We start from the raw sequence: 27,439 nt of genomic DNA, 5'->3' as shown, positions 1-27,439 counted from the left end.
TTACAAATGGAGTGACATTCCTTATTTTCATTAATGACTATCAGGCCCCAAATACAACTCAGCTTCTCACTGACTAGCAAAAAAAAAAAAAAAAAACCACCCCACCACAAACAATCACTCACCTTGCACTAACTTAAATTACTCCTTTACTACAGTACTGCATAAAAATCATAGTCCACGCTTTTTGCTACCATATACCAGAAGAGCTGAACAGTTAAATATTCAAGTAGGAGTTATGTACACAAACATGCAAGTTAAAAGGAATAAATGAAACGCTCCACTTTATTAAGAAACCAAAAATACAAAACTGAAGAGTTCAAGGCTTCATGTACTCCAACACTACTGAAAAATGGTATCTTAAACTTAGTTCTGTTTACTAGCAGTACTAATATTGACCAAGATTAATCTCTACAAGATAGTGTTAAAAGTTGACATTTTCCACCATTTGTGCTGTAATAAGCTAGAGTTTCAAATTAAGAACTTGGTGCAGTTACAGTAAAGTCTAGATATTTATATAAGTGTGGTTTTATTTAATATGCTGTTTTGTAGCCAAGAGCTTTTTCGCTCAAACTACAGCTGTTTCTCAGTTAGTGAACTTTAAGATGCTTAGAGTTTGTTTAATCTGCTATAGTTCTACTGAATGATGTTCCATGCAAAGATACAGCTTTTAAGTCACCTAACAGACCTAGATACCATTTGTTTCTGGCTACTAAAAATAACAGAGCGCTGTGAAGGCATATCATAGAACATATTAAAAGTTAGAGAGTTGAGAGACTGTATCTAATGGTAGCACACGCAAGCTGAACTACACACTTCTCTCTCTCGAGACCCTGCAGACCACAAACACTCCCACTTCCATGAGAATGTTGGTCCAGTCACACTTACCAGTCTAGTGTTCGCTGCTCTGGTTTTACCTGGCGGTTTCACCTGGCAGTTAGTTCAGCCTTCCTCAGATGCTTTAATTATATGCATCAGGAAATCAAAGGAAGGTTAACTGTTAGCTCTGATTTAGCAAGAGGAGCGTAACACAAGAAGCAGGAGGGAAAAGGAGAACAGAAAATGAGAAATGCAGTAGACAACCAAGTATTAGCCTCAACTGAAACAGAGGACACTTTGAAGAGTTTTCTTAACAATGCATGAAAGTTCACTTGCTTAGAGATACTTGAAATACAACTTTATTATCTAAACAAAAAAGAATGGGAATGACAGAAACAAGATTTACCACTTAACACTCTGATGTGACTGCAGCAGTCTTATATTTGAAACTCAAAAGGGGAAGTAATTGCAGTCCAAAAAACAGCTAGATATGCAGGTCCAAAATATGAAGTTTTTTTGTTTTGTTTAGTTTTTTTTTCATTTTGTTTTGGTTTTTTTTTTTATTTTAAACTGCCACATTCACTCCGAAGCCCATTCATCTCTTTCAGCATCCCAAAGATTAAGCACATGTTCTGCTCAGCTATATAATAAAGTGGCAAACACGCTGCACCACTGACATCACAGGACAGTTGCCTATAAAACTAGACTTCTGACGCTGGGCTCCAGCTTCATCCCTCACAGGTCATCATCTTCATCTGGCAGTGCAGTGGTTTGAGCAATCTGGAACAAAGAAGTTACGCTTAAGAACCGTTCTTCAGTTATTTGCCCCAGAAGTCCAAACACTAGTTTACCAGGCAATCATTTGCCCTTTGTGCCATTTCTCATTTACCTGTAAGTCTTGCTCATACTGTGCTGCCAGTGCTGGGTCCATAACAACTTCAGGTGGTGCAAGAGCAGGCATGGCAACAAACTCCAAGTTAGGATCTCCAATTAGCTTTCTAGCAAGCCAGAGGAAAGGCTTCTCAAAGTTGTAGTTACTCTTAGCGGAAATGTCGTAATACTGGAAAAGAGTACATATTATACATTATTAAAAGAGAGACACCTCTAACTGGTATGTAGGGCATATAAAGATTAACATGCACACTATCAGGTCTACTTTTACCTTAGTATTCTTATTGACCACATGACTTTTGTTTATGGTCTCAGAAAGAGTTATGACCTAAGTCCCTAGAAATGTTCAGTTTCAGGCAAACAGGCAGAAATTAGTAATTGAACAGTAACATATTCAATCTGGTCAAAGCTGGAACTTTCAGGAAGCAGCAGTGCATCTTTTTCCTGTGACTTGACCTACTTTAGTCTGTCTCATCTGATTATTCTGACCAGTGAAAGCCAAACACACAAGCTATAAGTTCTTAGAGCTTCTGCTCAAGACCAGTGATGATCATCTTTAACATCATCACTTTCTCCTTTCCTGAAGTTAGGTTCAAATGGCCAACAGGATGTAAAGTTGAAATATTACAGCCTGTAGTGACAAAGGCAAAACACTCAATTACTGCACAGAATCCAACTGCAATCAGATGCAACAAACTTACTCCTACAAACTCACGACAACATACCTGGAGATTCTTCTTCCTGTGGAAGACAATGGATTTTGCCTTGACTTTTCTGTCCTTAATATCCACTTTGTTGCCACACAACACGATAGGGATGTTTTCACATACTCGTACCAGATCTCTGTGCCAATTAGGTACATTCTTGTAAGTAACTCTTGATGTTACATCAAACATTATGATAGCACACTGAGCTGCAAGAAAAGAATATTCAAGAGTTATATTTGGGGTGTAAGCACTTCCTCATTACATGGGAGAGAGAAGAAGTACCCATAGATATCCCACATTAGGGTTAGGATCTGCATTAACTTTTCCCTCTCAGATGCACAGTACTAAGAGCCCATGCTCTGTTTAGAAGTTCAATGCATGAGTTTGCAGAACCTGGCCCATGACCACATCTCACATCTTCAGTGCCCCATCTTAAACACTAACTAGTTTTATCAGTGCAACTGTCCCACTGAGTAGCATGGTGTTGCATGGTATGAGAATATACAAGGATTACAGAAGTCAACTTTGATTTACACAAGTTTTGACAAGGATAGTTAGCACCTATCTAAGTGTGATCTCAGACATTCAGTGGAGGCTTTTGGGTAGGTTGAGAGCTTGTAGCTGACATCTCAGGATACCCTTGTCCAGAACAGTTTTTCACAGAGCATGGGGGCTTGACTCGATCCTGGTACTTTCTAAAGGAAAAGCAACAATGTCAAACTCTAATAATCCCTTGCAAAATTTTAAAGATATGCAGGTGACCAAAGTACACACAGAACAGAGCTTGACCAAGCAGATGTAAAGCACACTGTTAGTACTTCTTTAGAAAGACAACTAGACCCTAGCATGGAGAGGTACAACATCATCGCACCTAAAAAGAAAAAATAATCTTAGCTTGCATGTTCCAAGTCCTTGCCTCAGCACAGTACGTTAATACATACAAATCTGTACTAACTGAAGCACATACTTTTACCTCTTAACCACTGAATTTCATCAGCAATATCTTGTCCTCTAAGGTGCACCATTACTGTTCATGAATACCAAAGTCTGCAAGAGGGTACTGAAACACTATCTTAGAATATTCCCACATGAGCACAAGTTGCCTAGTAAAGGAAGTTACTATATCTACACGAAAAGCCTGAAAACCCAGAAATCACTGCAAGCCACACTGACACCTTTCAGAGCAGTCAACACAAAAAGAATAAAACATTGAACTGTAAGAGGTACAAAATATTCCAACAGATCCACACATCTTACCTTGGATGTAATAGCCATCTCGCAGGCCACCAAATTTCTCTTGGCCAGCTGTGTCCCATACATTAAATTTAATAGGGCCTCTGTTAGTATGGAACACCAGAGGATGAACTTCAACACCCAGCGTTGCTATAGCAATAACAAAAAGCAGTGCATTTAGCAAGTCATTGTTAAATTCTAATTGTAACATATTAGCTATCAAATGTTTCTTCAGACATACCTACATACTTCTTCTCAAATTCACCAGTCAAATGACGTTTTACAAATGTTGTTTTACCAGTGCCACCATCACCAACCAGGACAAGCTGTTGATAGGTAAAAGCAAAAAAGTCAGAGCAACACACTTCTAGAGACATTTATTAGTCATTTTAGTATAAATGCTAATTATAGTATAAAAACCTTTGTCCTACAACATGTTGGAAACAAAATACTGAATTCCCCATGAAGTGACTCAGGGAAAGCCAATTTGTTAGGTTTAACATGCTATAACTCCAGTCAGACTTAATCTAGTTCCCGCAGCAGAAAACTACAATACGCTGTGAAAATGGTTCTACTAAGCTACAAGTACCTAATTAAGAATATCTGGGTTTTTCAACCTGAATGTGACTGTATTTAGAGAGAAACTCATTTAAGCACCCTAACTGGAGAAACCTATCATAACCTTATGATTAAAAAAAACCAAACCATCATCAAATCACCAAAAAATAAACCCCCAAACAACTGCACTACTAACAACTGGAATACTCCAACTATCCAGCCAAGGATTGTAAGAAACACAAGTAACAGCCTTCCATGAAGCATCCTTAAGGCCTTCCGGCTGTTAAGATAACAAAAAACAACCCACCCACACAAAACACCAGAAAATTATGTTCTGAAACATCTTAAGTCTTCTTCCCTAAAAAAATATACAACAGCAAACAGACTATTCTAATTCACTCTAAGCACTTCCTGCTGTGAATTTCACTTCTGAAATTTAAAAATCATTCTACAGGCAAAGGATCACTGAAGTTTATTATACTAAACTACTAATAGCATCAGACTGACAGACTGCAAGAGAATCTTTTTGTACAAGCTATATGCAATACTCCAATAAATTAACTGCACCGTTAAGGATAAGAACAACACTTCAAAACCAAACCTACCATCCAGGCTGGCACTCAAGAGTCGCTCGTGACACTTTTCTCCTGAAGGGGAAAAAAAAAACAAAACCAAAACCCATTCCCTTACCTTAAACTGCACTTGGGGCTCTCCTTGGGTGGCCATGCTGGGTCTGCAGGGGAAATGGAAGCATGTGAGCTCACGACAGGCGAGCCGATTCAGGGCCCAGCCGGAAGAGGCCGGGCGCCGTTTTCAGTTCCCAAACCGCCTCCCAGGGCGCCCGCTCCGCGCGCCATCCAACCCCGCCGACGAAGGGGCCGAGGCTCGGCCCACGCCGCTGCTCCCCCCCATTCCCCCCCCACCCCTCCAGCATCACGGCGCGGGCGGTCCCGGGCCCATTCATGGGGCAGGAAGCGCCTCCACGTCTCCCCACATGCGGCGGGAGTGCGCACGGTAATGGCGGCCGGACCTCCCCGCCCACCCCTGAAGCCCCGTAACGGTAGGTTGCTGCCGCACCCCTTCGGCTGCCGGGCTCCGAAAATGAGAGACCGAGACGCGGCCTCCGAAGGACGCCTCAACGAGGGCCGACCCCGGCCTCGCTCCACGAAAAGTTGCCCCCAACCCGCCCAGCACCGGCGCGGGAATCCGCCTCCCGACCGAGGGAGCTCAGAGCGAGTCCTCCGGGGCTGCCGAACGGAGCCTGCCCCTGGCCGGGCCTCAGCCTCCCCCCAGCCGGCCTAACGCGCTCTTCCCCGCCATGAGCCACCATGACTGAGCAGCGCGCGCCACCCCCCCCACCCCCCCCCCCCCCGCAGACTCGGGCCGTTGGGAGGCCCCGCTTAATTTCTCCTCGCAGATTTCGCCCACCCTTTTACCCGGGATGGTGCAGAGCCCAGCTCCTACCCTTCCACCTCTCCCATTCCCAAGGGTGAAGGAAGAAAGGACGCCGCACAAGTCAAGTATCACCGCTGCAACCCTCACTCAAGGCCCAGCCTCGCTGCAACCCAGCCCATCTCCTACCCCCGCTCCTGGGCGGTAGCTAGCGGTGACCGCCATCCCCACCGCTCGAGCTCTTTAAAGCTGCCACGCTTCCCCTCACCCGCTCCTAATAGGAAGCGGAGGACACCCCGACCCCATTACCTTTCCCGAGGCTTCTCTCCGCGCCGCTCCCCTCAGTGACTGGGCGCAGGGAAAATGGCGGAAGCACGGTTCAAATACCCGAAGAGCAACGCCGCGCGGCCGAGGGGGAGGGGCCGGCCGTCACGTGGTGAGGACCGGGCGGGAGGCAGCCGGGCGCGCGGGCTGTTGGGCCGCGGACGGCCATGGGCGCCGGCCCGGAGGTGTTCGTACCTGCGACCCCTCAATGGGGCGGGCGGCTCGGCCCTGCCCCGCCGCGGGTGGCAGCGGCCTGGAGACATTTTTTTTTGATAAAGAGGAGCGGGGCCTCTGTGGTGTGTGCCGGCATTGCGCACTGAATCGCCTTTCCGCCCGGCGGCAGCCCCGTGTGCCCCCTGGCTGTTAGAGAGGGGCCTGAGCCCCGGGTTCCAGGTGGCTCCGGCTGCTGCAAGGGCCGAGCTTTGCCGGTGAGGGCTGAGACAGAGCCTGTACGCCAGGCCGAGTGCTCAGGGAACTCGGCAGGCTCCCTGTTTCATCATTAAAATCGCATCAGAAAGTGTTTTAATCCGGTGGTGGTACTCTTTCTGCAGTCAAAGTTTTAAAATTGCACGTAGTTACTTACAAAACCTATTAAACTGCCTCCAGCACGGTTTAATAAGGTGGTCTTTTAAAGCAGCGTGAGAATTTCATTGGACAACTTATAGATAAAAACAGCTGCGTTCAAAAGGACTCTCCTTAAATGTACCTCATGACCGTTATTTTTAGTTCTTCATAAAAACTGATCTGCATTCACTGGAAAGTGCATTAATCAAAATAAAAGTTGTTTTGGAAGCCCTGGATTTAGAATACTTCTCTAAGCTCTCAAGTCCAAACTTCAGTGGAACAACATTGTTCAAAAACTGACCTTCAAAGAAAACAAGTGTTTTGCAGAGTTCTGTAAAGTTCATGGGTTCACACTCAATTTTAAGGTCTCTGACTTTTTTTACTCCAGTATACTTAAACAACTTTTATGTGCTCTGTATATGTTGGTGCACTCCATACTCTAGAGTAAATAATTTTAAAAATATATATCTCTGGATGTAAGTAACATAGAAAATATTTCATGGAAGGTGATATATACAAACATAGCTTATTTCTTGTTCATTTTCTACAGACACAGAAGCAATGTACACAGAAAGTTTTACAAGAGTGGTTGCACTCTGCTGCAATTTTTGCTTATTTGATAGTGTAATGCCAATTTAAATTGGCAAAAATATTTTCTTTGCTGGAAAAAATCACTGGCTTGTTGAACTTGCTTTCCTTTTTTTTGGATGAGTAGGGTTTGTGGGTTTTTTAGCATTTTTGCTGATCGCCTCTAGGTGTCAGGAAGGATATTTTTCAGAATATGTAACTCATCCTAAGTTTTTTCTCAGCACAATGCTATCTTTATAAAACCCTCGTGAATTCCACCTCTCTCCTTGACAAATAGGCATGCATTTATAAACGGGAGCCCATAAGGCCACATTAGTGAATTTTTTCTCAGTTTTTAAGAATATAAACACTTCAAAGCAATCTGTAACTTTGTATAGAATACTCAGCGAACTTTTGAAACTTCTCAATACTGTTACAAATTTATTAGTAAACTACTTTTTTTTTCCCCCTGCAAACAAAATGGTATTACTATCTGATACTGTAATTTGGAATAATTAAAATAGATACCTAATTTTAAAATCCCCTATTATAGCATTTGAACTCCTGGCAAATATTTATTTTGTTGTTAAAAAGATAAACTACTATGTGGACTCTAGTTTTTATCATCTGTTTTATCGTCATGTATAAGGAAGTGTTCAGTTCAGAGGACCTACACAACATCTCCAGATAACCCCATTCAGCAAAGGCAACAAAACACTTCCAAGCACTCATCAGCAGTGCTAGATCACTATCTAGAACATTAGAGTCCTTAAGATATCACTAGGTAATTAGCAGAATAACTACTTTTTAAAGATCTTTGCATTTTCTGTATCGTGACTCAGGTCATCTGTGAAAAAACTTAGCATCTCACTGAGGTGGATAAATGCACAAAGTTAAACGCAGCCCTTCCTAAGGGAAGTGTCTGAAGATGCACGCGAGGAATGGCAGAAAAACAGTCACAGAGCTCAACAGCATGTTTGAATACAACTGCTGCAGTAGTAGGAAGCAAAATAATTTTGTAAACTGTAAAAGAAGGCAACCATATATGCAGGTAAACAATGAAAAGGAACATAACTGCACTTCTCAGTTAAAGCAGTGATTGCGGAAATGTCTCTGGAACAGGAGCTCAGGCAGGAATGGAGATCTGCACGCTGGTGTTCAAGGCAACACAGGAAATTACTCTGAAGGGTTTGAAGAGGAAATTAGTCACCTTCAGCATGGATAAGTAAAATGGATCATACAGCAGCAAAATTCAATCAAAGCATATATTCAAAAGACAAACTTTATTCATTTTTTCATCAAGTAAAACATGTCTGACTCTAGGTTTCGTTAAGAGACTACACCCTAGGAAGATAAGCACATACTAGGTCAATGATGAATGGCAAATGTAGATCTAAATTTTTTCAGAAAACAAAAATTTAGCAATTTACTGTCATTAAAGTGGCTTACATTGCTAATTTAGCATCTTTACACTCCTGATCCATCACTAGAATAAATTTCTTTAAATACATGAGGAAAATTATGCATTGGATTATTATGCTCAGTGACATTTTTAGAATTTACAGTTGCCAAACCTGTAGTCTAGAAGATCAAGTCTATATATGATAGAACTGAGACACTAATAATTACAGGCAATTGGCTGTAGTCTGAAGTAGTACTTTTTAGCAAGCGTGTAAGAACACAGTACCACTGAGGACTTTCTACCTTCCATAGTACGTGCATGCTCTATTTCCTAGAAATTCCCAGGTCTTTAAAGACACACGTGTTACCGTACAGATTTAGGACTTCGGTGAAGTTTTGGTGTTTTACTAGAGCCCTGAACACCACAACAGGTAACGGCTGTAAACACATTTTAATTGAAGAGTTAAAGTAAGTTGATGGGCCATCTTCTGCTCCATGGAATGGGAGTGTGCAGCTTGGTTTTAATTTTCAGTCACGGTACGGATCACTGCTGGCTGTTCTGTGGGTGAACAGCAGACTGCCAGCCGTAGCGTAACGTCATGAAACGGCACAGGGATGTCTGTGGCCTGTGACAAACAATAGTGGCAGCAAAGAGAGGACGCAGTCTGAGCACTTTTTGGACTAAACATGAATTACACTAAACATGAAGCCCAGTTGCAGCCTACCCACATCACTTATCAGAAAATAATTACATAAAATTCAACTAAAAAATAAACATATCCCAACTTTCTACAACCCCTTCTCTCATGACGATCTCCCCAGATTGCATGTATTATGATTTCTTTTTGGGATATGTCTAGTCGCACTGCTTCCTTGGATGGAAATTTCCTCGTAAGCACCTGTGGCACGGTTCAGACACCTCAGTTCTCCAACACCGGGTATTTCTCTCCTCTGAAGCGCCCCTCTTAAACATTTTTGTGGCGATACTCTGCTCACTCATACCTTCCTGACCGCTCTCGCGTACCGCTTCGCAAATATTAGCTCCTTCACGGCCTCGCCGCCGCCGTCGGCAAGCGGAAAAGCAGCTGAGGAATTACCTCAGCACCGCGGCACAGCCGCGCCCGCCCGCGCAGCACCTCCCCGAGGGGACTCTTGCCGCGCCCGCCCGCTCCTCAGGGCGCCGCCGGGACGCATACTCGTCCCCGCCCCTTTCTCCGCATGCGCGGCGCGGCCCGTGGTTGCCGTGACATTGGGTGGGGGGGTGGGGGCGTGGCCGCTGCCCGTCGCGGAAGGAGAGCGGGGAGGGGAGGCGGCGCGGCCCGTCTGCAGTGCCCGGCCTGAGCGGCGGGGGAGGCGGCCCCGGCGGCCCTCAGCAGCGAGCACAGGAGCGGCCGGGGGAGCCTCTGGGCCGCTGCGGGGATGAAGGACCGGCTGGCCGACTTGGCAGAGGTGCGGCGAGGCGAGCGCGGAGAGGGTCCCGGGGAAGGGAGGCGGCGGGCTAAGGCGAGGAGCGGGGCGGGAAGGGAAGGGGAGCGGCGGAGTGCGGGAGTGCGCGCGGGCCGTTATCGCCGCCGGAGGTAGCGGCCGGAGGCGGGAAGGTCGGTGTTCCGCCGCGGGGTGTGCGGAGCCGGCGCCTCGGCCGCCGCCCTGATGACAGGGAGCTCTGCGGCCGCCGCACGCCGCCTTCCCGGGGAGGGGGGCGGCTTCCTCCCCAGAGCCCGGCAGGCGCGGCGGGGCCTGGGGCTCGGGCTGCCGCCGTTTGTATGGATCCCCTTCCGCCGCTTCCTCCTGACCTCTGCCGCCTTTCGAACGTTACCGTTTAGAATGGCAAATAAACTGGATAATAATTCTGTTTTCAAACTGTCCCTGGTGTAGTGGGGTAGGTTTGTCTGCTTGGAAACTGTTTAACCAGTAATGCGTCAGTAAAGCTATCTGCAGATTTTATTTTCCGCGTGTTTACAAAATGGTAGCCGGTTATGTTTATACGCTCTTTTCCTTTCCCTTATTTGTGCTGTGAAAGCAGTATCCTAAAAAAGAAGGAAGAGTTGGAGGGAGGTACCATCACGTCTGTCTTCAACAGGATATGGCTTGGTTAAAATAAAAGGATATTTGATTTCTTTTTTTTTTTTTTGCTGAAAAGAAATAGAAATTGAGAGCACACAGGAGTTTCTGTGATAGTTCTAGAACTCTATATAGATGTAGAAGTTGGCTTGTGCTGAGCTGCATGCAGCTTTGGGGCTCGTTTGTCTTAAAAAATTAAGTTCGTATCTTCTGGATCACAACATATATTTTGGAAACTTCATCTCTTAATTGATGGAATTGCCAGTATCTTTGTCTTTCTCTCTAAGAGGGTGAATTGGCATTTGAAAAGTTTTCACATTATTAGATTACAGTATCTTTACCAGGAAAGATGCTTTGGAATCTTGCCAAAGAACTGTGTAATTTCTTCCAGGTATATTTCTTGCTTTTTCCTGTTTCTAAACATGGGCAGGTTGTAGGAATATGTGCTAAATTTCGGTGGTAGTGCACACTTCCCAGAAAGAGGAAACAGCAAACAGTGATCTGAATTTGCTTTTTAATTTATAATTCTAAACGCATAGACTTCATTCTGAATGAAGGGAAGCAGCAGTGTCTGTTGCATGTTTTTTTAATTTAAAAAAAAAAAAACAAAACAAACACCAAACCCTAGCCTCCCCTGCCTTAGAAATTGTTAAAAGCTTTTAAAGTAACTGTACATAGGGAGTTTTAAGCCAGCATTAGTATTTGATATCTGAAAAGATTGTACTGCAGCAAGCTACTTCTGTAACTGGAACATTATTACTGCAGCAAGCTGCTACTTTAAGCACAGTGGTCACTATTGCTGAAGTGCTTCATGTGTTCGTCAACATAATTTTCACTGCCTGTGGAATTAACAAATAGCTTAGACGTTTGAAATTGAAGATTTCTTTTAAGTAGAAGAAAATATTTAAACATCAAATGAAGGCAGACATTATTGAATATTTAGTCTACATTTTATCACTTAAAAGTGTGTAGTTGGCATGGACTTTACAAAAGTTACATACCCAAGGAGATAACTTTTGTAAAACTTGATTTCCACTGGGAACTAATGGAAGTAGCAACTTACATCTTTATCTCAAATATCCAAAAAGTGCCTCCAAAAGTGTTTAGGAATGAGTGAAGAACCACAGAGTCACAAAAGTTAAAATTGGTAGAATTGGTGGTGTGGGAAAAAAGTGCAAAAGGATCCCTTCCAGAAAGAGAAAAACATTACTGAGTTCTCTTTTTCACCAGGCTAGTTTCTTACATTAGTCTTTGTTCAAACATGGAATTTTCTCAAGATGAGCTGTGTGTTTTCCATGCCATACTGGCATAAAACACTTTCTTGTAGACTGTTAATTTATGATGTTTTCCTGGTTGTACAGTAATGCTACTAAGTGCTTGTTAATGATTGACCTGTCAGAGCTGCCTGACAGATCTCCTTGGCCCTTATAAGCCCTCCCTGGCTACTCTGATGTAAAAGAATTTCTTGAAAGACTGATTCTGTAAAGAGAAACTGGCGCTCTATGACGCGCTCCTTGGGTCTCGTTCGTTGGGATAATGGTGGTTAGTTATTATCCTTTTAGCCTGCCAGAGGAATACAGGTTATCTGGACTGAGAAAAAACTCGCCTTGATTGGAATTTCAAGGACAAGTAATAGTAATGTTTTTCGGTAAAAAGCTGTTTTCAGTTTCAAAGTTCAGTAATTAATTTGGTAGGACATCTCAAGCTAGACTTATTCTGACACTTCCCATACCTTACAGAATTGCAGAAGTTTCATGAACCATCAAGATAGCTCCTACATGGAGCTGAGAAATTATATTATATAAATATCTGGATTCTGTCATCTAAACCAACTTTTGAGGGAACTTGATATATTTTATAAGTCTGTGAATGTTTGTGGAGTTGTACGGCCCTGTCTTTGAGTCCCAAGGTCAAGGCATGAGCTGCAAACAGACTTCATTAGATTGCTCTTGGTGTTGACGTGAAATGTTTTATCAGTTTTTTGTGATACTGCTCAAACTGAGGAGGTAAGGTCTAGGAGAAACAATATCTTCCTGCTAAACTTGATGACAAAACTGAGTTCTTGGTTGAATTGTGTGCTGGTCGAAAGAAAGTGCATCACTTAAGCTAAAGAGAGCAAATAAGCTGTATTTTAGGTAAGTAGTGATTTAAAAACATAGAGAATGGATGTTGACAAGTCATCAGGTATCTTTCAAGTGGTGATACTCAAGGCAGACTGTCCATAAATCCTTCAACAAATCACAGACAGTAAATTGATCTGTCATTGGTGTTGTTGCAACCAAATGTGAAAGTGAAATGAACGTGGAACTGACTGCAGGGTGGGTAATCATCATTGCTTCCTTCCAGTCTAGCATCCACAAACAGGATTTTTTTTGTATCTTTCATTTGTTTAAGGTTCACATAAGTGTTTAATGTTTTACTAAGATCTTCTGACCAAGCTAGAAGCTGACCCATTGAATCTCTTGACTGATATTATTTTCATTATTTCTAGTTCAATTAACTAAATATAGGATGTGGTTATAAACAATTAGGAAGACTATTCTTTACTCAGTAAATGTAAGCAGAAGGTGTTCTTTGACATTGATAATGAAATTAAATGTCTTCAAAGTGTAGCTCATTCTTAAATAGACCTGTATTATTCAGACTTCCGTGTTTATTTGTATTAAGCAAGACTGTTAATTGATTACAATCCCTAAGGACATATTCTTTAATATTGAGTTCTAGCCATCATCTTCCCAAAATGAGTAAATACAAAAGGTCTTTAATGACATGCATTATGAGTGATTGGAGAGTGGTCCAGGAGAGCAATAGCATCTAAAATCCTTTATTTCAGTGGAGGGCATTATAGTTCCCCTGAGCATGCAAACCAGATGATTTCTTACAAAAATATTGTCATAGCGCTTTACGCACTCCCTGAATTTGCAGGAAAGGAATTGTCACAGTGTGTAAGTAATAACTTTCCTTGAAGATTTGGGGCAATCTTAGTAGTTTTTGATGTGTAGACCATCATTGAGTATAACCTTCTTTATTAGATAATAGCAGTGCCTGATGTTGGATTAAATTGCAGAGCTGTCATGCAAATAGTGCACATCTCACCTAATTTAATAAAAACAGAAACAAAGGGCTTATTGGGTAATGGAATCCGGGGTTAGGAGTGGATGTTAGAAGGAAAAAGGGATTTTGAACATGAAAATCCCTTAATGTTGCCTATCTTCTATTGTTTTTCTAATAGATAACCTATTGACTTCATGGTAGAATAATAATTTGTTCTAATCTTGATTCGATGTGGTTCAAATAGTCTGTGCTTCACAGAGGGAACTAGAGAACACGGAAGCTGAACTCTTTGCCTTTATATGATGCATGTTAATTCTCTGTTCCTTTGAACAAATCTGAATCTCAGTTACTGTCAAGATCCGTATATTCTGCTGGACTGGCTCCAGGGTTAGGGAAGCGTGACGCTAGGCACATACTGGGTTGTGTGCCTTGGAGATCTGTGAGAGCCTGTCAGCTTGAGCTTGTGCCTCCTTGGCTGCTATTCTAAGGGTTTATCAATTATGTAATGCATGTATAGTTTAGTGTAGCGTAATTATGTCTAAATTGGTGTGGAATGGCAGCCTTGAAAACACCCAAGGGCAAAGCTAGTAAGCAGATATTGATAGCTTTTTGTTCCAGCTTTCATTAGATGTTGGCCTTATTACATCACTAGTCAATCATCAGCACCTCTTTTAGTATTTCTTTGAGAGGGTTTGATTTACTATCTCACTAAACCAAATATTATTTTCAGTTCATGTGGGAGTCACTGTGGAAATATCTTTATACTCTGAGAGAACATATATATGCAAAATTGTACTTGAATAATTTTTGACATGTAATGAAAACTGATATCACTTACAGACTGGTTCTGTTCTGAAGTTGTTTACGGAGGAGTACATACCTTGACGTTTGCAGCTTCATTGTAGTTGGGTGACTTTCTTTGACCTCTCCGCTGTTCTGTTACAGTCCTCAGAAGAGGAAAACTTACTTTTTTAACTTTACAGACTATTGACAAAAATGTGTATGCATTAGCAATGCAGAAGTAGTCGTAGTTGTTTCAGAACAGTATCCTGCGTTTTTATTTCATAGATTTGTTTTGTTGTCTTTTAACAGTATAAAGGAAATGAAGATGGGGAGACAGTTATTGTTGAAAAAGACCATTTTATGGATGACTTTTTCCAGCAGGTAAAGTTACAGTTTTCACCATGCATTAAATACTTAGTTTTCTGTCTGTGCCTTTTAATTTCTGTAATTAGGTTTAACAATTCATTGACATCCTTCCCCCCCTATGCCTTGTAATGCTGTGCCAAATCAAATGTTAGTAACACTTTGGCTTGTTTATTTCAGGGTGTTTTCTGTCTTTACTGCATAGAAGTGTTTTTAACTCCTGATTGCTGAGGAATTTGCATATAGAATTTTAAAATGTTTTTTATTAAGAAGAGTAGCACTTAAATTTTTGGCTATATCGAATGTATTTGCTATCAGGAATACCAGGTTTTTTGGGGGGAAAAAAATGTGCAAGCTGGTTAAATGTCAACATTTCTGCTGGGATTTATGTCAGATACTTACAAATACTACTTGCAACAAAATACTTTATGATTTTTATCACCAGTTATGGTTGTGTTTTTTGTTGTTTTTTTTTTTTTTTTAAATCTTTGGAATTTATTCTAATGTTTTCATTGCCATATTTCTCCTCCTCTAGGTTGAGGAACTTAGAAATAATATAGCAAAAATAGCAGAAAATGTGGAAGAAGTGAAGAAGCAGCATAGCATTATCCTGTCAGCACCAAATCCGGAAGGAAGTGAGTATCACTTTTTTTAGATTTTTAGATATGTATGGCTAGATAATCTGAATTGTTTCTTGTTTGTTTTAGCTATCTATAGGAATAGACCTTCAGGTGTTCAGAATGAAAAATGTAACGCTATTTATTTATTTAAATACTTCAATATTTGGTATTGAATTAGTCTTTTCACTTGCTTATTTCTATCTTTTATAAGTCTCATTTGAATAAATACATTTTTAGAATTTGTTGCATCATCCAAACCTTTGCTAGACCAAAACTCAGTTTAATATGCTATCTTGAAATTGATTGTGTCTTCAGAAACTGAGGGACTACTTGCATTTCTTTTAATTACTGAAGATGTTGAAGTTTCCAACCGAAGCTCACTTAGTAGAGCCATCATCTTCCTTTTATTCTTCAGTAGGGGCAATATCCTGTCTAACACTAACACTATAGCCAGCTGCTTCAGTGGTAGTAAGAGTTCCATGCAGGAGCCCTATTTTTAGAGGCTTTAACTGCAGACGTCAAAGTGAAGATGTGCTTTCTGAACAGAGAACTCGCAAGTTTAGGGAACTTGCCCAGAAACATGGAACCTTCTCTGTTCTCAACATTACTTCAAGATGTGCCTGGGTTTGTGGGCAGGGTTTAAAGAAAAGGGAAGAAAAGATGCTGAGATATTTTTGTGGAATGTTGCAATGCTAGCTTAACATCTATCTTCTTGTTGATGAAAACTGAACTTTAGATGTTAGTTTTTATTTCCCCCTATTTTCTTTGTTTATGTATGGACGTACATCTTGCAAATGATTTTGCAGACTCCTTTTTGTCTTAACAATGAATCTCAGGTTTAATAAGGGGTCATCTGAATTTTTAAAATCTGTGATCTCAGCTCATTGCCCTGTGTTTGTGCTAAAAATTGTGCTCATTAGCGCATCTGAACTGTGTAGGAACGTGATGCTGCTTGTAAGTAATGTCTGCTCTTGTTAATCTGATGTCTTCAGTAAACCCAGTAACGGAGATCTAGCTATGTTCTTCATTAATACTCTGTATTGTATTCTTCAAAAAACATAGGTAGTGCATGGTACAGTTATGTTAATAAGGGTGTAAAAGCAATGAGTCCGTGATAAACAGCAGAACTAAAAACGTGAGATAAATCTGTATTTTCACTTGATAGACTGCAGTGAATTTCCATTTTGACCAGCAAGTGAATATTACCCTGAAAATCTTATGTTAAGGAAAAAAGTGGAGTATTTTATCACCTGGTTTAGTTGATGATTTGGCGATGTTTCCCAAGTGTAAGGGCCTGTCATAAGACTCAGGAATCTGATAGTATGCTGTTATAAAAATGGTATTTAGAATGGTTAGGAGTATAATAAACTTCTCTGCATGGTTGTACTGAATACAATTATGAGACTGCAAGGTAGAGTTGTAGATGGCTACTGTTTTACTATTATAAATCATGAACAGTTCTAAAAATAAAAAAAAATTATTTTAAAGGAACAAAGGAAGAACTTGAAGAATTAAATGAGGAAATAAAGAAGATTGCTAATAAAATCCGAGCCAGGTTAAAGGGTAAGTTGTGAGGAGATATAGAACTACTGTTGCTTGTAATGATTCAGGATGGTGGTGCTGTTACAAACTTAATACATTGCAGCTGAGCTTCTAAACTTTAAAATTGCCATTATTTATGCAAAAATTGTGTTGTGGAGCTCTTCTAAAAAAAAAATTTTTTAAAAAGAAAAAGAGCCAACTCCCTGCCAACTACTGTACAGCCCATGTCAGTAACAGTGATGTCCTCTACGTTGTTCCTCCTTGGCAGGCTTCGCTGCTGCTAAATACCAGGTCTCAGCACAACCGAGTTTGTTGAATAGGACAAAGACTTTGCTTGCTTTCAGAAATAACCTAGAAAATTACAATGCAAAGTAATTCCTCTGTGTAGAGATGTTCTGCAACTGAAATGCTGGGTTATGGTCATGATATTTTGGAAGATTAACTTTCACTGCAAAAAGATAGTCTCTGTGGAATCAATGTTTACATAGGGAATTGCTCTAGAGTACCTATTGTATTTCAAATTCTGATTAGCTAGTTTTGCTGTGGCTTTCCCCTGTGAGTACATCTTAATTGTTTAGCATAGGTTTTGAAATCTATTGAGTGTTTTAATGTTACTGTATACTTTTGTCCTGTTACACTTCCGTAAACACTGTTGTTTAAACTGTAAGAGCAGCCCATGTTGTTAAGCCTTTTGAAATTTTTCCAGAGTAACAGACAGTAGTGTGACTCTGTTAAGAGTTTTGAAGTAGTTACTGGGTTTTATGATCTGTACCAATTCCCAAAATTATTTTTAAGTTTTATATAAATCACTGCCACTCCCTCCTCCCCCAAAATGTTTAACATGTCTGTGGAGAGGTTGTACATGAAAAGAGTAATAAGTAATAGTATTTACAAAGTTACCAAGCTACACAATTAAATAGTTATACTGAATGTTGACTCATAATATTCTTTTATTGTTCATAGCTATTGAACAAAGTTTTGATCAGGGCGAAAATGCTAATCGGACATCCGTGGACCTCAGGATAAGAAAAACACAGGTATGATTTTTCTTTAAACTTAAGTTTAAAGAAAATAAAAGGATTCTATTAAGTCAGAGAGTGAGTTTCCCTTTTCTGGAATACTTTCAGAACTTCATGTTCTGTTTTGGAATGTAAATACAGCTTTTCAGTTGTTGTGCAGTAATATTTTCTGTATAAAAAAAAAAATAAACATTTTTATTCCACATTTTTAAATCCTCAAAAAACAGCACTCTGTGTTAGCTCACAAGTTTGTGGAGGTCATGACCGAATACAACGAGACCCAAACTCTTTTTCGAGAACGCAGCAAAGGTCGGATACAGAGACAATTAGAGATAAGTAAGTGACCTGAATACACTTTCTTTAAAAAGATTAATTGTGTTGTTAGTACCTCCCTTGTTTCTTATTACTTAAAGATGGTACAAAGCATTCATACACCTCGGACATCATCTTGAAGCACGTGAGAGAAAAGAAACAATGTTATTGTATAGCATAACTTCTTGATACTACTTTTCAGAACAGCTGTAAAAAAATAGAGAAATCTTACTAAATAATTTCTTTCATGTTATAAATCATTAAATAAAATATATTTTTCTTTTGTTTCATTTATTTACAGTGTTGCAATTTTAAATGAAATACTAAGAAAAGTTGCTTTCTGAAGATAGCAAGTGTTAAGAAAATCCGTGCCAAACTGGACAATATCTCTTTTTATACTACCCTATTTTTGTCAATAAGAACATTTGTTAAATTCAGCTGACATATAAGCAGTGCTGCCATTAGATGTATTCTTAATCATTTGACTGACTCTATTTGACTTATTTTGTTATTGATTATTATGAGGAGTGTTCAGAAAGGTACCTGAATCTGCTCTGAACTATAGCATATACTTCAGAAGGTGTCTAAAAGAATCCATAATGTCTTGTACCTAAAATTAGCCTTTTTAAATATCTCTTGTAAAAGCAAATACATATATTGCTGAAATAGGAAGTGCAAACAGAAAAGTGGGCAGATTAAGACAACTTTGCTTTTCATGGGCTACTTTGTCATTAGCGTCTCATGCTAACGGTTCCATTCAGTGTTTCAGTAAAGTTTGTCAGGCAAGTTAAATTCTTCTTTACCTATACGTTTTAGGGGAGGGACCCTAGTACCTCAAGACATGGTTCTCTTAAGTTAATGTTGTTATGACCCAATTAGAGCCTTCAGCTTTTCCTCAGTACTAAAAATTTAAAAGCAGATTTTGCAGCATTTTTGGGTATTAACATCAGAAAGTAATATTCAAACTGTAACTTTCATTAGATAGGACAGAATTATATAAGTTATTACAGATACTAAACTTATTTTACATGGGAAGAACAGGGATTTGATATGTAAGTTTTAAAACTGTACAATACAAATCACTTGAATGAGTTGTGTAACTCATAACACTTGCATTTGTCATACCAGTGTGATCAATAGGATTCCATTTGCTTAAACGTGTGCTAATAAACTACATCAATATTAGATGTATTATGAAAAGTAGGAGCAAAGGGTAATAATCTTCCTTGGGTGAAATATGGATGTAATCCTGTGTTGGTAAAATCAAATGTACGTAAAGGTTTTACTGCCCATACAGCAGTGGCACTAAATTAGGTCCCAGTGTGACAAAATTGAATAGGTAAATACTGAATGTTGTATAAATACCCTGTATCTCAAGTTCTTTCTTCTGTAGAACTCTCTGCTTAACAGGGTTCACGTACTACGTTGTAAATGTTTCTGATGAAACTCTCTTCAATTTGACCAAAAAAACGCCAAAGCAAACAAACAAAAAACCCACACCAACTAGGAATTCTTTGTCATAGCTTTGAATCTACAGTTGTTTTCTGACTACTACTTAATATTTTCTCGGTTTTTATATGCAAAATGCCACTTGGTAATGGCTAAATATGACCTTGTTTTATCCTGAAAAATGCTTAATACGAGAATTTTATTTCAGTTGTCATCCTTCTGGTATGGTAAAACTTTATGTTCAATAATGAATAAGTGATGTTATGTGAAGTACTGTTATTTTTATCCTAGCTGGAAAGACCACCACTGATGAGGAACTGGAAGAAATGTTAGAGAGTGGTAATCCTTCAATTTTCACTTCTGATGTACGTATCAATTTTCACTTCTGATGTTATATCTCTCTTCTGTTCTGCTGGTTCTACTATTTATAAGTGTGTCAACACATTTATGGCCATATCTTTTTTTCTTTCTTCTGAAGATTATATCAGACTCTCAAATAACTAGGCAAGCTCTGAATGAAATTGAGTCACGTCACAAGGATATTATGAAACTGGAATCTAGTATACGGGAACTACATGAAATGTTTATGGACATGGCGATGTTTGTTGAGACTCAGGTAAATGACCCGATTCAAACACGTTTACGTAAGTGGGAATTTTTTACCCCAGTCTTCCTCTTTGAAATAGGCAGAAACAATTGGTTATATTTAGATCATACAGATTTACAGTTTTTTAACTGTGATTACAATATATGACAGTTAATCACTTTTTTTGTTCTAGGCAATCAATCTAGACGTACTCATAGTGTATGCTATGAATAACTAAGCATCGGCTTTCTTTTCATGTGGTATACTTAATATTTTCTTCAACATGCTTATATTCCCATATGCTTGAACATTTTGTGCATGTTTAAGTAAGAGCAACTCTGTCCTGGAATGCTGGCTAATATCTTGGGAACTTAGGATTCTCACAAACGTGGTAAAGGACTATTGTGGCAGAATAAAGTGTGCATTAGCAAGCATGTAGGCAACTTGAACATAATATAAAGGTATGATTACTGTTATAACTAACATGAATGTAAAGGAATTGACAAGTCACTCAAGTTCTCTTATAAGCTTTTGTCTTGACATGTATGTAAATTCATTCTATTTGTAGTCTTTATATACCAGTAATCTAACAAAAAATATTTAATTTCTGTTCTTAAAATTCTTTGACTTATGCAGGAAAGTGAAAAGAATAATACTCAGGAGAGAAACTTTCCTGAAAAGGACTTGTGTTTCTTTGATAGTAAATATATAGCCAAGGTGAATTGGTAGCTGTTTTCTTTTGAGTTAGAAATGAACAAAAGTTACTTGTGCATCATTTTTTAATGCTTTGCTGTTTACTGCTGCTGATTATTTCTTCTGATGGACAGAAACACAGGTAATAGACTTACTGTAATTCTTCACCAATCCTCCATTTCATTACCAAGTTTCATTCATCATAATTAATTTGAATTTGTTATGTATTGACATTCTAAACCCTCAGTTTTGAGGAACTTTGCTTCCTAAAATTGCTATTATATGTGTGTGTTTTCTTAGATAATTGTTGAACCTTGTGTCAAAATAGTCAATATCCTTTCCCACTTCCAGACATGTCAGGAATTTCTTTCTATGTCAGTTTTAGTTTTGGCTGTTAAAACATACCTTGCATTCAAAGATATGTTTTCAGGTGTTCAGTATTTGTTCCTATAAAAGGGAGAAGTACAGCTGCCCTGCCCATGAATGTTCCTTGTTTGATTAGAACTTTGAGCCCTTGCTTCTCATTGCCTTTTTCCTTTACACATCAAAGCAGAAAAAATGTCAGCCACTAGTATGTACATTATTCCCTTGCTTAAAATAATCATTGGTGGTCTACAGCTTTTCTTCTCTTAGGTTCATTAAACAAAGGTTCATAGACTCCAGTAATAATTGGGTTTTTTTTCTTCAAAATTTCATTTTAAGGGTGAAATGATCAACAACATAGAAAAGAACGTGATGAATGCATCAGATTACGTGGAACATGCAAAAGAAGAGACAAAAAAGGCAGTCAAATATCAAAGTAAAGCACGAAGGGTATGCTATCCTTTTATAATTGTGCTAGTCAGTACATTAATTTAGAACTGTATGAAGCCAGTTGATCTTCAATTTTAGGTTGTTGTTTTTTGTTGTTTTTTTTTATTCAGTCCTTCAAGGTAGAATTAAGATGTGCATTTTACTTCTTTGTACTTGTGATATTTAAAATTAGCTTAGAAAAATGTTCTTTTAAATTGGTATATGAGAGAGGAAGATTTACCAAAGGCTTTTACAAACAAACAAAAAAACCCCATAACCCAGAAGAAATCAGAACATTTCCAATGTGAATTAGTTTGTTATAGTTAGTACTAAAAATTGATATTACCAGTAGAGAATGAAACTTCTTGTACTACAAAAACAGGTAAGCAGTTAATGTACAGCTAAGGCTGTGTTCACGATTTTCCATTTAAAATCTATCATTACAGAGTGTAAAAATCTCAAAAGAAGAATTACTGTTATGCTAGTAGATAAGTTCACAGGTGGTTCTTATGAACGACCATGCCTTAAATTATTCAGACTCTAGATAACCTTAAAGGTTTTTTGACCTTTATCACTGGGAAACTTACCTGATTTGTAGCTATAAAATCACCATGTTAGCAGGGAAAAAATAAAATAACTAGTTTTGCTGAAGCAGGCTTACTTTCTTAGAGTTCCATCTGTAATTATTATTTTTACAGAACTACTTTTGTACTCTTACAAAGGTACTAGATTAGGGGGATCTTGCGTCTGGAAGGGGTGTGACGTTAAACCACAATAGTCTTGCAGACAGTTTGAGTTCAAAGTGACATTCAGACATTTTCCATTGGCATGGAAATTTGTTTTGTGTTTCAGTATCTTTCTTCTAATCAGAAAGCCAAATAATGTATTCTGAAATCAAACTACTAAGTAATTTTTTATATTTTGTAACTGTATGATTGCAGAGGGAATGAAGTGTTCCTCTGACCTTATAATTCCCCCTTTTGAGATATGCAATTCTGAGGCTTTTTATGGCAAGTTGGATTTGAGGGAATATCGTATCTTTATATAGATAGAGAGATATCTACATATACGTAACACGCCTGTTATGTTTTTAAAAAATTACTTAAGTGTCAAAAGAGCCCACTTAATGTGTTTGTAAATAGTGATTTTTCTTATCTTTGCTAATTACGTAGGTATTAATCACACTAGTTTATCTGTAAATACTGTTTTCAAATGGTTATTCTTATGCATGCAAGTGCATACAGATAAAGTTAAGTTACAGGTAAACTCAAGTTACAGATAAATTCAATTTGAGAATGCTACAGGCTTTAATAAAAATGAGTGTGATCTAAAACCTGACTATTTTAAAAATGGAAAATAATTGCAAGTCTTAATGTGCTTAATATTAAATAATGCTGCCTTGTTTTTTGACAGAAAATGTGGATAATTATCATTGTGTCAGTGGTGTTGATTGCCATAATTGCTCTAATTATTGGTTTGTCTGTTGGTATTCGGTGATGCTCGGATAACCTCAGCATGCATGACTTCCTGCCAGTGTGGCAGTAAGTAACTAATCAACTAATTTTGCTCACTTTTCCTCTAGTAACGTTTATTGTTCTACTAACCTGTACAGTTAGTATTGGGGGGTGAGTAGTCTTGAGCAGTGCTGGTGGATCTTTTCTGTCTCTGGATACTGGAAAAGTGAATATTGAAAACTGACAGCTAGTGATAAGCTGCTGAATTGACAGAATGCAATCACTACATAAGACTTGTAAACACAGAAGGAAATGAGATTTAAAAATCCAATTATTGACACCTAATCTTCTGAATTTTTTTTTATACTCGAAGTTCACATCAGCAAACAATCTGCACTAAGATATGGAATACTAGTTACACTTGGAACTTTACCAAATGGGGTTTTCAATGGTTTTAAGCAGAGCTTTCATAAAAGTAGATGTCTACAACTGTGAAGCTGGCTATTATGCCTTGCAGAACATCCTAAAATTTCTTACTTCAAAGCTGTTTAATAATACTAAACTAGATGAAACAGTGGGAAATAACAATGCATTTGCAAAGATTCCAACTGGAATTTTAGGACATGAATTTGAGAATTACTTGAATCTTGAGATTTTTGCTGTACTAATGTAACCGTTTCTTGTCAAGATAACACCTAGCCAGGCTAAGTTGAAAATAACTGCTGACTATTCTGAGTCCAATAGAAACTCAACTTTAACGGGTAGTTTCTTCAAAACTGTATATGAGGCGCTATGAGCGGGATGTCATTTCAGACAGCTAATCAGAATTTCTGTACTAACTAGTATTTTTCTGTACTAATGCTCTAATATTGAAGTTTTCAGTTTTGACGTTACAGTTTTGTCTCAGCTTTGGTTTATGGGCAGATAACAGAATTTACTGTATCATTGCTTATAGTCAGAAATACCTGACCTAATGTCAGACTTTGCATTTACATAGAACCCATCTCTTCCCCTCCCACCCCACCTACATCTAGTTCTTCTGAGCTATTACCTACCCAATGCTTTTACTGACATTTTACTGAGTTGCCTTAAGTGTGCAGTTGTGGAGGTTTGAGCAGGCTACAAATATTTATCCAAGGAGGGTGGCAGTAAGCGATGTTAGTGTACTTAGACTTGACCTTGATAAGTAAATATGCACTATTGCATCTGTTTCTATACTTAATGATACTTACAGAGGTTGGGTATGAGTAATAACAATAATTCTGTGAAGCAAATACAGACATGTTACACATATAGCTCTATCTTGTAACTATAGTTACATATATGTTGGGAAAGAAAGACTAACAACAGGAAATCACAGCAGTAAGTACTCCTTAGGAAAAAAAGTCCAAACACTCAGATTAGGTATCTATTATTAATTGGCTATCCATGTATTTAAACAGTTCTGTATCTGACAAGGTTTTTCAATCTCAGTTTTTCTCTCTTTTTTTTGCAGAAATTGATGTTCATCATTATATGTGTAACTGTATTGCTTCTGATACTTGGAATTATCCTAGCAACAACACTATCGTAGCAAGCACGTTCCAAGAGTTACGAACCTTCAGAAACTCCAAAATACATCTTCACTAAAAACCAAACATTTTTTAATAAATGATGCCTTACACTGTTCCATGATGATGACCTATCACTAATGCTTAAAAATGAAAAGAAAATCACTCTTAATGTTTACTCATAAATGAAGATCAGAATGTATTGGGATATGTATGGATTTTCATCGTAAACTATACATTTGTAAGACTGAAATTTGCTCTTAATAGTTTTGAACTGAAGTACCTTAGGATATTTTTCATATCTCAGTGTTACAGACAGTTTAGGGAGTTGAGAGACTGTTGAGTTTTGACTGTTTGGCTTTTTTTCCTATTGCTGATACAATTCTAATCACAAATTTTGTACCTTAACAGTGCTGCTTTTCTTAGCACTCTTGTGAACATTTGAGATGTATGTAGCCTTGTCTTTAAGTGTATTAATTATTTAGTCACCTTAACCTATCTAAGCTTTATACTTAAAATTTTTTTCTCCAACAAGTGCTAAAATATTTTATCCTGAAAATACTACTTATTTAACTGTCTGCCTATTGCATTGCTCTTGAGGAGAAGAAGGAAAAAAAAAAGGCTTTTTTACACTTTCTGGATTTTTTATTTTTTTCTTTCAATGTGGCTAAGGTTAATCGCTTTAAATATTTCCTTACCTTTATAATAAAGTTAGTTGCAACATTTCTGGTAAAAGAATGCAGTAATGAAGCATGCCAAATTCAAACTTGGACAGATAATTTTACAAATAAGTCTCGTGGAAAGGAAACTGATGGATCAGGTTAGCCTTATTGTTTATATGAATGTGACGAAAATCACACTTTTTCTCTATAAAGCCAAGTCAAGATTTCTTATTCAGAAGCTTGCTAATGTTGGTGTGTGAATATAGCACATAGGGATAAGCTCCCTCAGAAAAGTCTGAAATATAATACAAGCTAAGACACTGATTTGTTATGAAATTTATGTTATATAACATAGATGAAGTGTTTTAGTATATACATATCTATTGTAATACTAGCTTGCAAGACTTGAAAGCTTGAAAGACTTCAAATGTAACCAAATAACTGCATTTCATGTTACAAGTTATTTTTGTATTTTGCGTGTAAAATATTTGTAACTTTAATTTTTGACTTTTCATTGTTTAAGGATATCCATGTAGATATGTAGATATATTTACACTGTAAGAGAATTAGAGGAAAGTATAATATGTGCCTTTTTAAACACAATATAAAACTACATTTGTGAATGTTTCCAAATATTCAGCTATAATGTTAACTGCAATAACTCGGTTCTAAAAGGTTAGAATCCTTAAACTTACATTTTGATGAAAGTGTCTGAGATCGAAGTTAATCAGTGAACTATAATTCAGTCTGACCTAATGAAATTCAGCAGAGTTTACAATTGTATGTATGAATATTCCTGCTTTGCTGTCCAAATATACTGTGAATGTGCTGGAGCTGTTCAGATGTCAAACATGTTTAAAAAAGAAAAAAAAAAAATTATTATTGGTCTTCTTGCAAGTCAGCCATAAAGAAGTTGCTTGAAAAATTTCAGCTTCGTTAGTGAACAAATTTCTTTACCTCTAAGTCCAGAACACTCACCGATGTGAGGAAGTTTACATGCAAAGTAAGGAAAGATGGTTGCCTTAGTACTCATTCTAGGTAAAATATATTTTTATTCTATAGTTTTCTAGATTTTTATCAGTAAATATTATTTATACAGATATACAAATTAGATCGGGGGGAAGAAAATCAGTTCCGCTGTTTAACAGCTGGTTATGTAGAATGACCCCCAAAATCCCATCATGTCGAATTTTTTTTATTTATAATGCGAGAATTTGCTCATGAAGACCAGAAATTTGAGTACTTTTTCCATACTTTTTACTTGTTATATAGCTGCCTCAATGAGTTTGTTTTAAAACAAAACAAAACATGTTTTTCACATGAACCTCTTTGTTCTGTTAATATTGGAGGGGAGTAAATCTCTAACCTATGCACTAATAAACTTATCTAAGCAAGTAACTTGTGGGGTTTTTAATATTTGTGATGTTATTGTGACTGTTGTGACTATTGCCAGTGTTTGAATAAGGCTGGTATGCTTTTGCAAGAATGTACGTCTAACAACCAATGCCTACGCATCGAAGTAAACGTCTTTGTAGTGTATTTCCTGAAACTTTTCACCAAAAAAGGTGTAGAGATGATCAAACTAGGTATAGAGATAACTATTAAGACATTAATGGGATTTATTAATTTAACTGTGCCCATGGAATTTTGCTGTAATATTAAACTTGAAAAACATGAGAATTATTTATTTGAGTAAAGGTATTCATGTATTCTCAAAAATTCCTCATAAAAGCGCATCTTTCACAATGCAGAACTAAAATAACTTCTTACCTATCTACCCACCCCAAATCAGAAATCCTCAACAGATGAGTTGTGACGTACAGGTGGTAACTGGAGTCATTCCCTCTGTGCTGATGTTTAAACTTGGCTTAGGTTGCCACTCTGAAATCTTTTTGCTGGCCACTTGTTACCCAAGTGGCGATGCTGTACCTGCCCTCCCTTGGGACCCTTGCTCCTCGGCTGCAGCCAGCTGCCTGCACACCGCTGCCTCTCGCCAGTGCGCTCCTCTCCAGCAGCAGTGGTAAGAAAGTGGCCGGCTCAGAGCTG

General features: G+C 38.4%; 2 protein-coding genes, 1 long non-coding RNA gene and 1 pseudogene across 4 annotated transcripts; 2 read left to right on the top strand and 2 right to left on the bottom strand.

Annotated features, from left to right (window-relative positions):
• Positions 1 to 1,152: 1,152 nt before the first annotated feature.
• Positions 1,153 to 6,021, bottom strand: RAN (RAN, member RAS oncogene family). The gene is made up of 7 exons (XM_086761423.1): positions 5,907 to 6,021; positions 4,896 to 4,938; positions 3,889 to 3,973; positions 3,672 to 3,797; positions 2,433 to 2,620; positions 1,706 to 1,876; positions 1,153 to 1,596 (listed from the first exon to the last, which is right to left on the bottom strand). The coding sequence occupies exons 2-7, from the start codon at positions 4,929 to 4,931 to the stop codon at positions 1,552 to 1,554; spliced, it is 651 nt and encodes a 216-aa protein (XP_086617549.1). The 5' UTR covers positions 4,932 to 4,938; positions 5,907 to 6,021; the 3' UTR covers positions 1,153 to 1,551.
• On the top strand, positions 5,164 to 6,722 carry LOC147598578 (uncharacterized; annotated as a pseudogene).
• A 1,581-nt stretch (positions 6,723 to 8,303) lies between these two features.
• LOC147598577 (uncharacterized) lies at positions 8,304 to 9,630 on the bottom strand. Its single transcript, XR_015260450.1, has 2 exons — positions 9,456 to 9,630; positions 8,304 to 9,079 (listed from the first exon to the last, which is right to left on the bottom strand). It is a non-coding gene; the product is annotated as an uncharacterized LOC147598577 (long non-coding RNA).
• Positions 9,631 to 9,744: 114 nt separating this feature from the next.
• Positions 9,745 to 26,791, top strand: STX2 (syntaxin 2). 2 transcript variants are annotated; one of them, XM_086761473.1, is made up of 11 exons: positions 9,745 to 9,902; positions 14,661 to 14,732; positions 15,250 to 15,349; positions 16,823 to 16,897; positions 17,840 to 17,913; positions 18,123 to 18,231; positions 19,948 to 20,021; positions 20,135 to 20,272; positions 21,638 to 21,748; positions 23,141 to 23,268; positions 24,677 to 26,791. In XM_086761473.1, the coding sequence occupies exons 1-10, from the start codon at positions 9,873 to 9,875 to the stop codon at positions 23,222 to 23,224; spliced, it is 867 nt and encodes a 288-aa protein (XP_086617599.1). In that variant the 5' UTR covers positions 9,745 to 9,872; the 3' UTR covers positions 23,225 to 23,268; positions 24,677 to 26,791. The 2 variants fall into 2 exon arrangements, with proteins under 2 accessions (XP_086617599.1, XP_086617600.1); XM_086761474.1 differs by lacking the exon at positions 23,141 to 23,268.
• Positions 26,792 to 27,439: the final 648 nt, after the last annotated feature.

The sequence above is a fragment of the Chlamydotis macqueenii genome, chromosome 17 (genome assembly GCF_036417535.1).
Source record: "Chlamydotis macqueenii isolate bChlMac1 chromosome 17, bChlMac1.mat, whole genome shotgun sequence".
NCBI lineage: Eukaryota > Metazoa > Chordata > Aves > Otidiformes > Otididae > Chlamydotis > Chlamydotis macqueenii.
The sequence above is the reverse complement of the archived record's forward strand: the minus strand, read 5'-3'. Positions and strand labels throughout refer to the sequence as shown.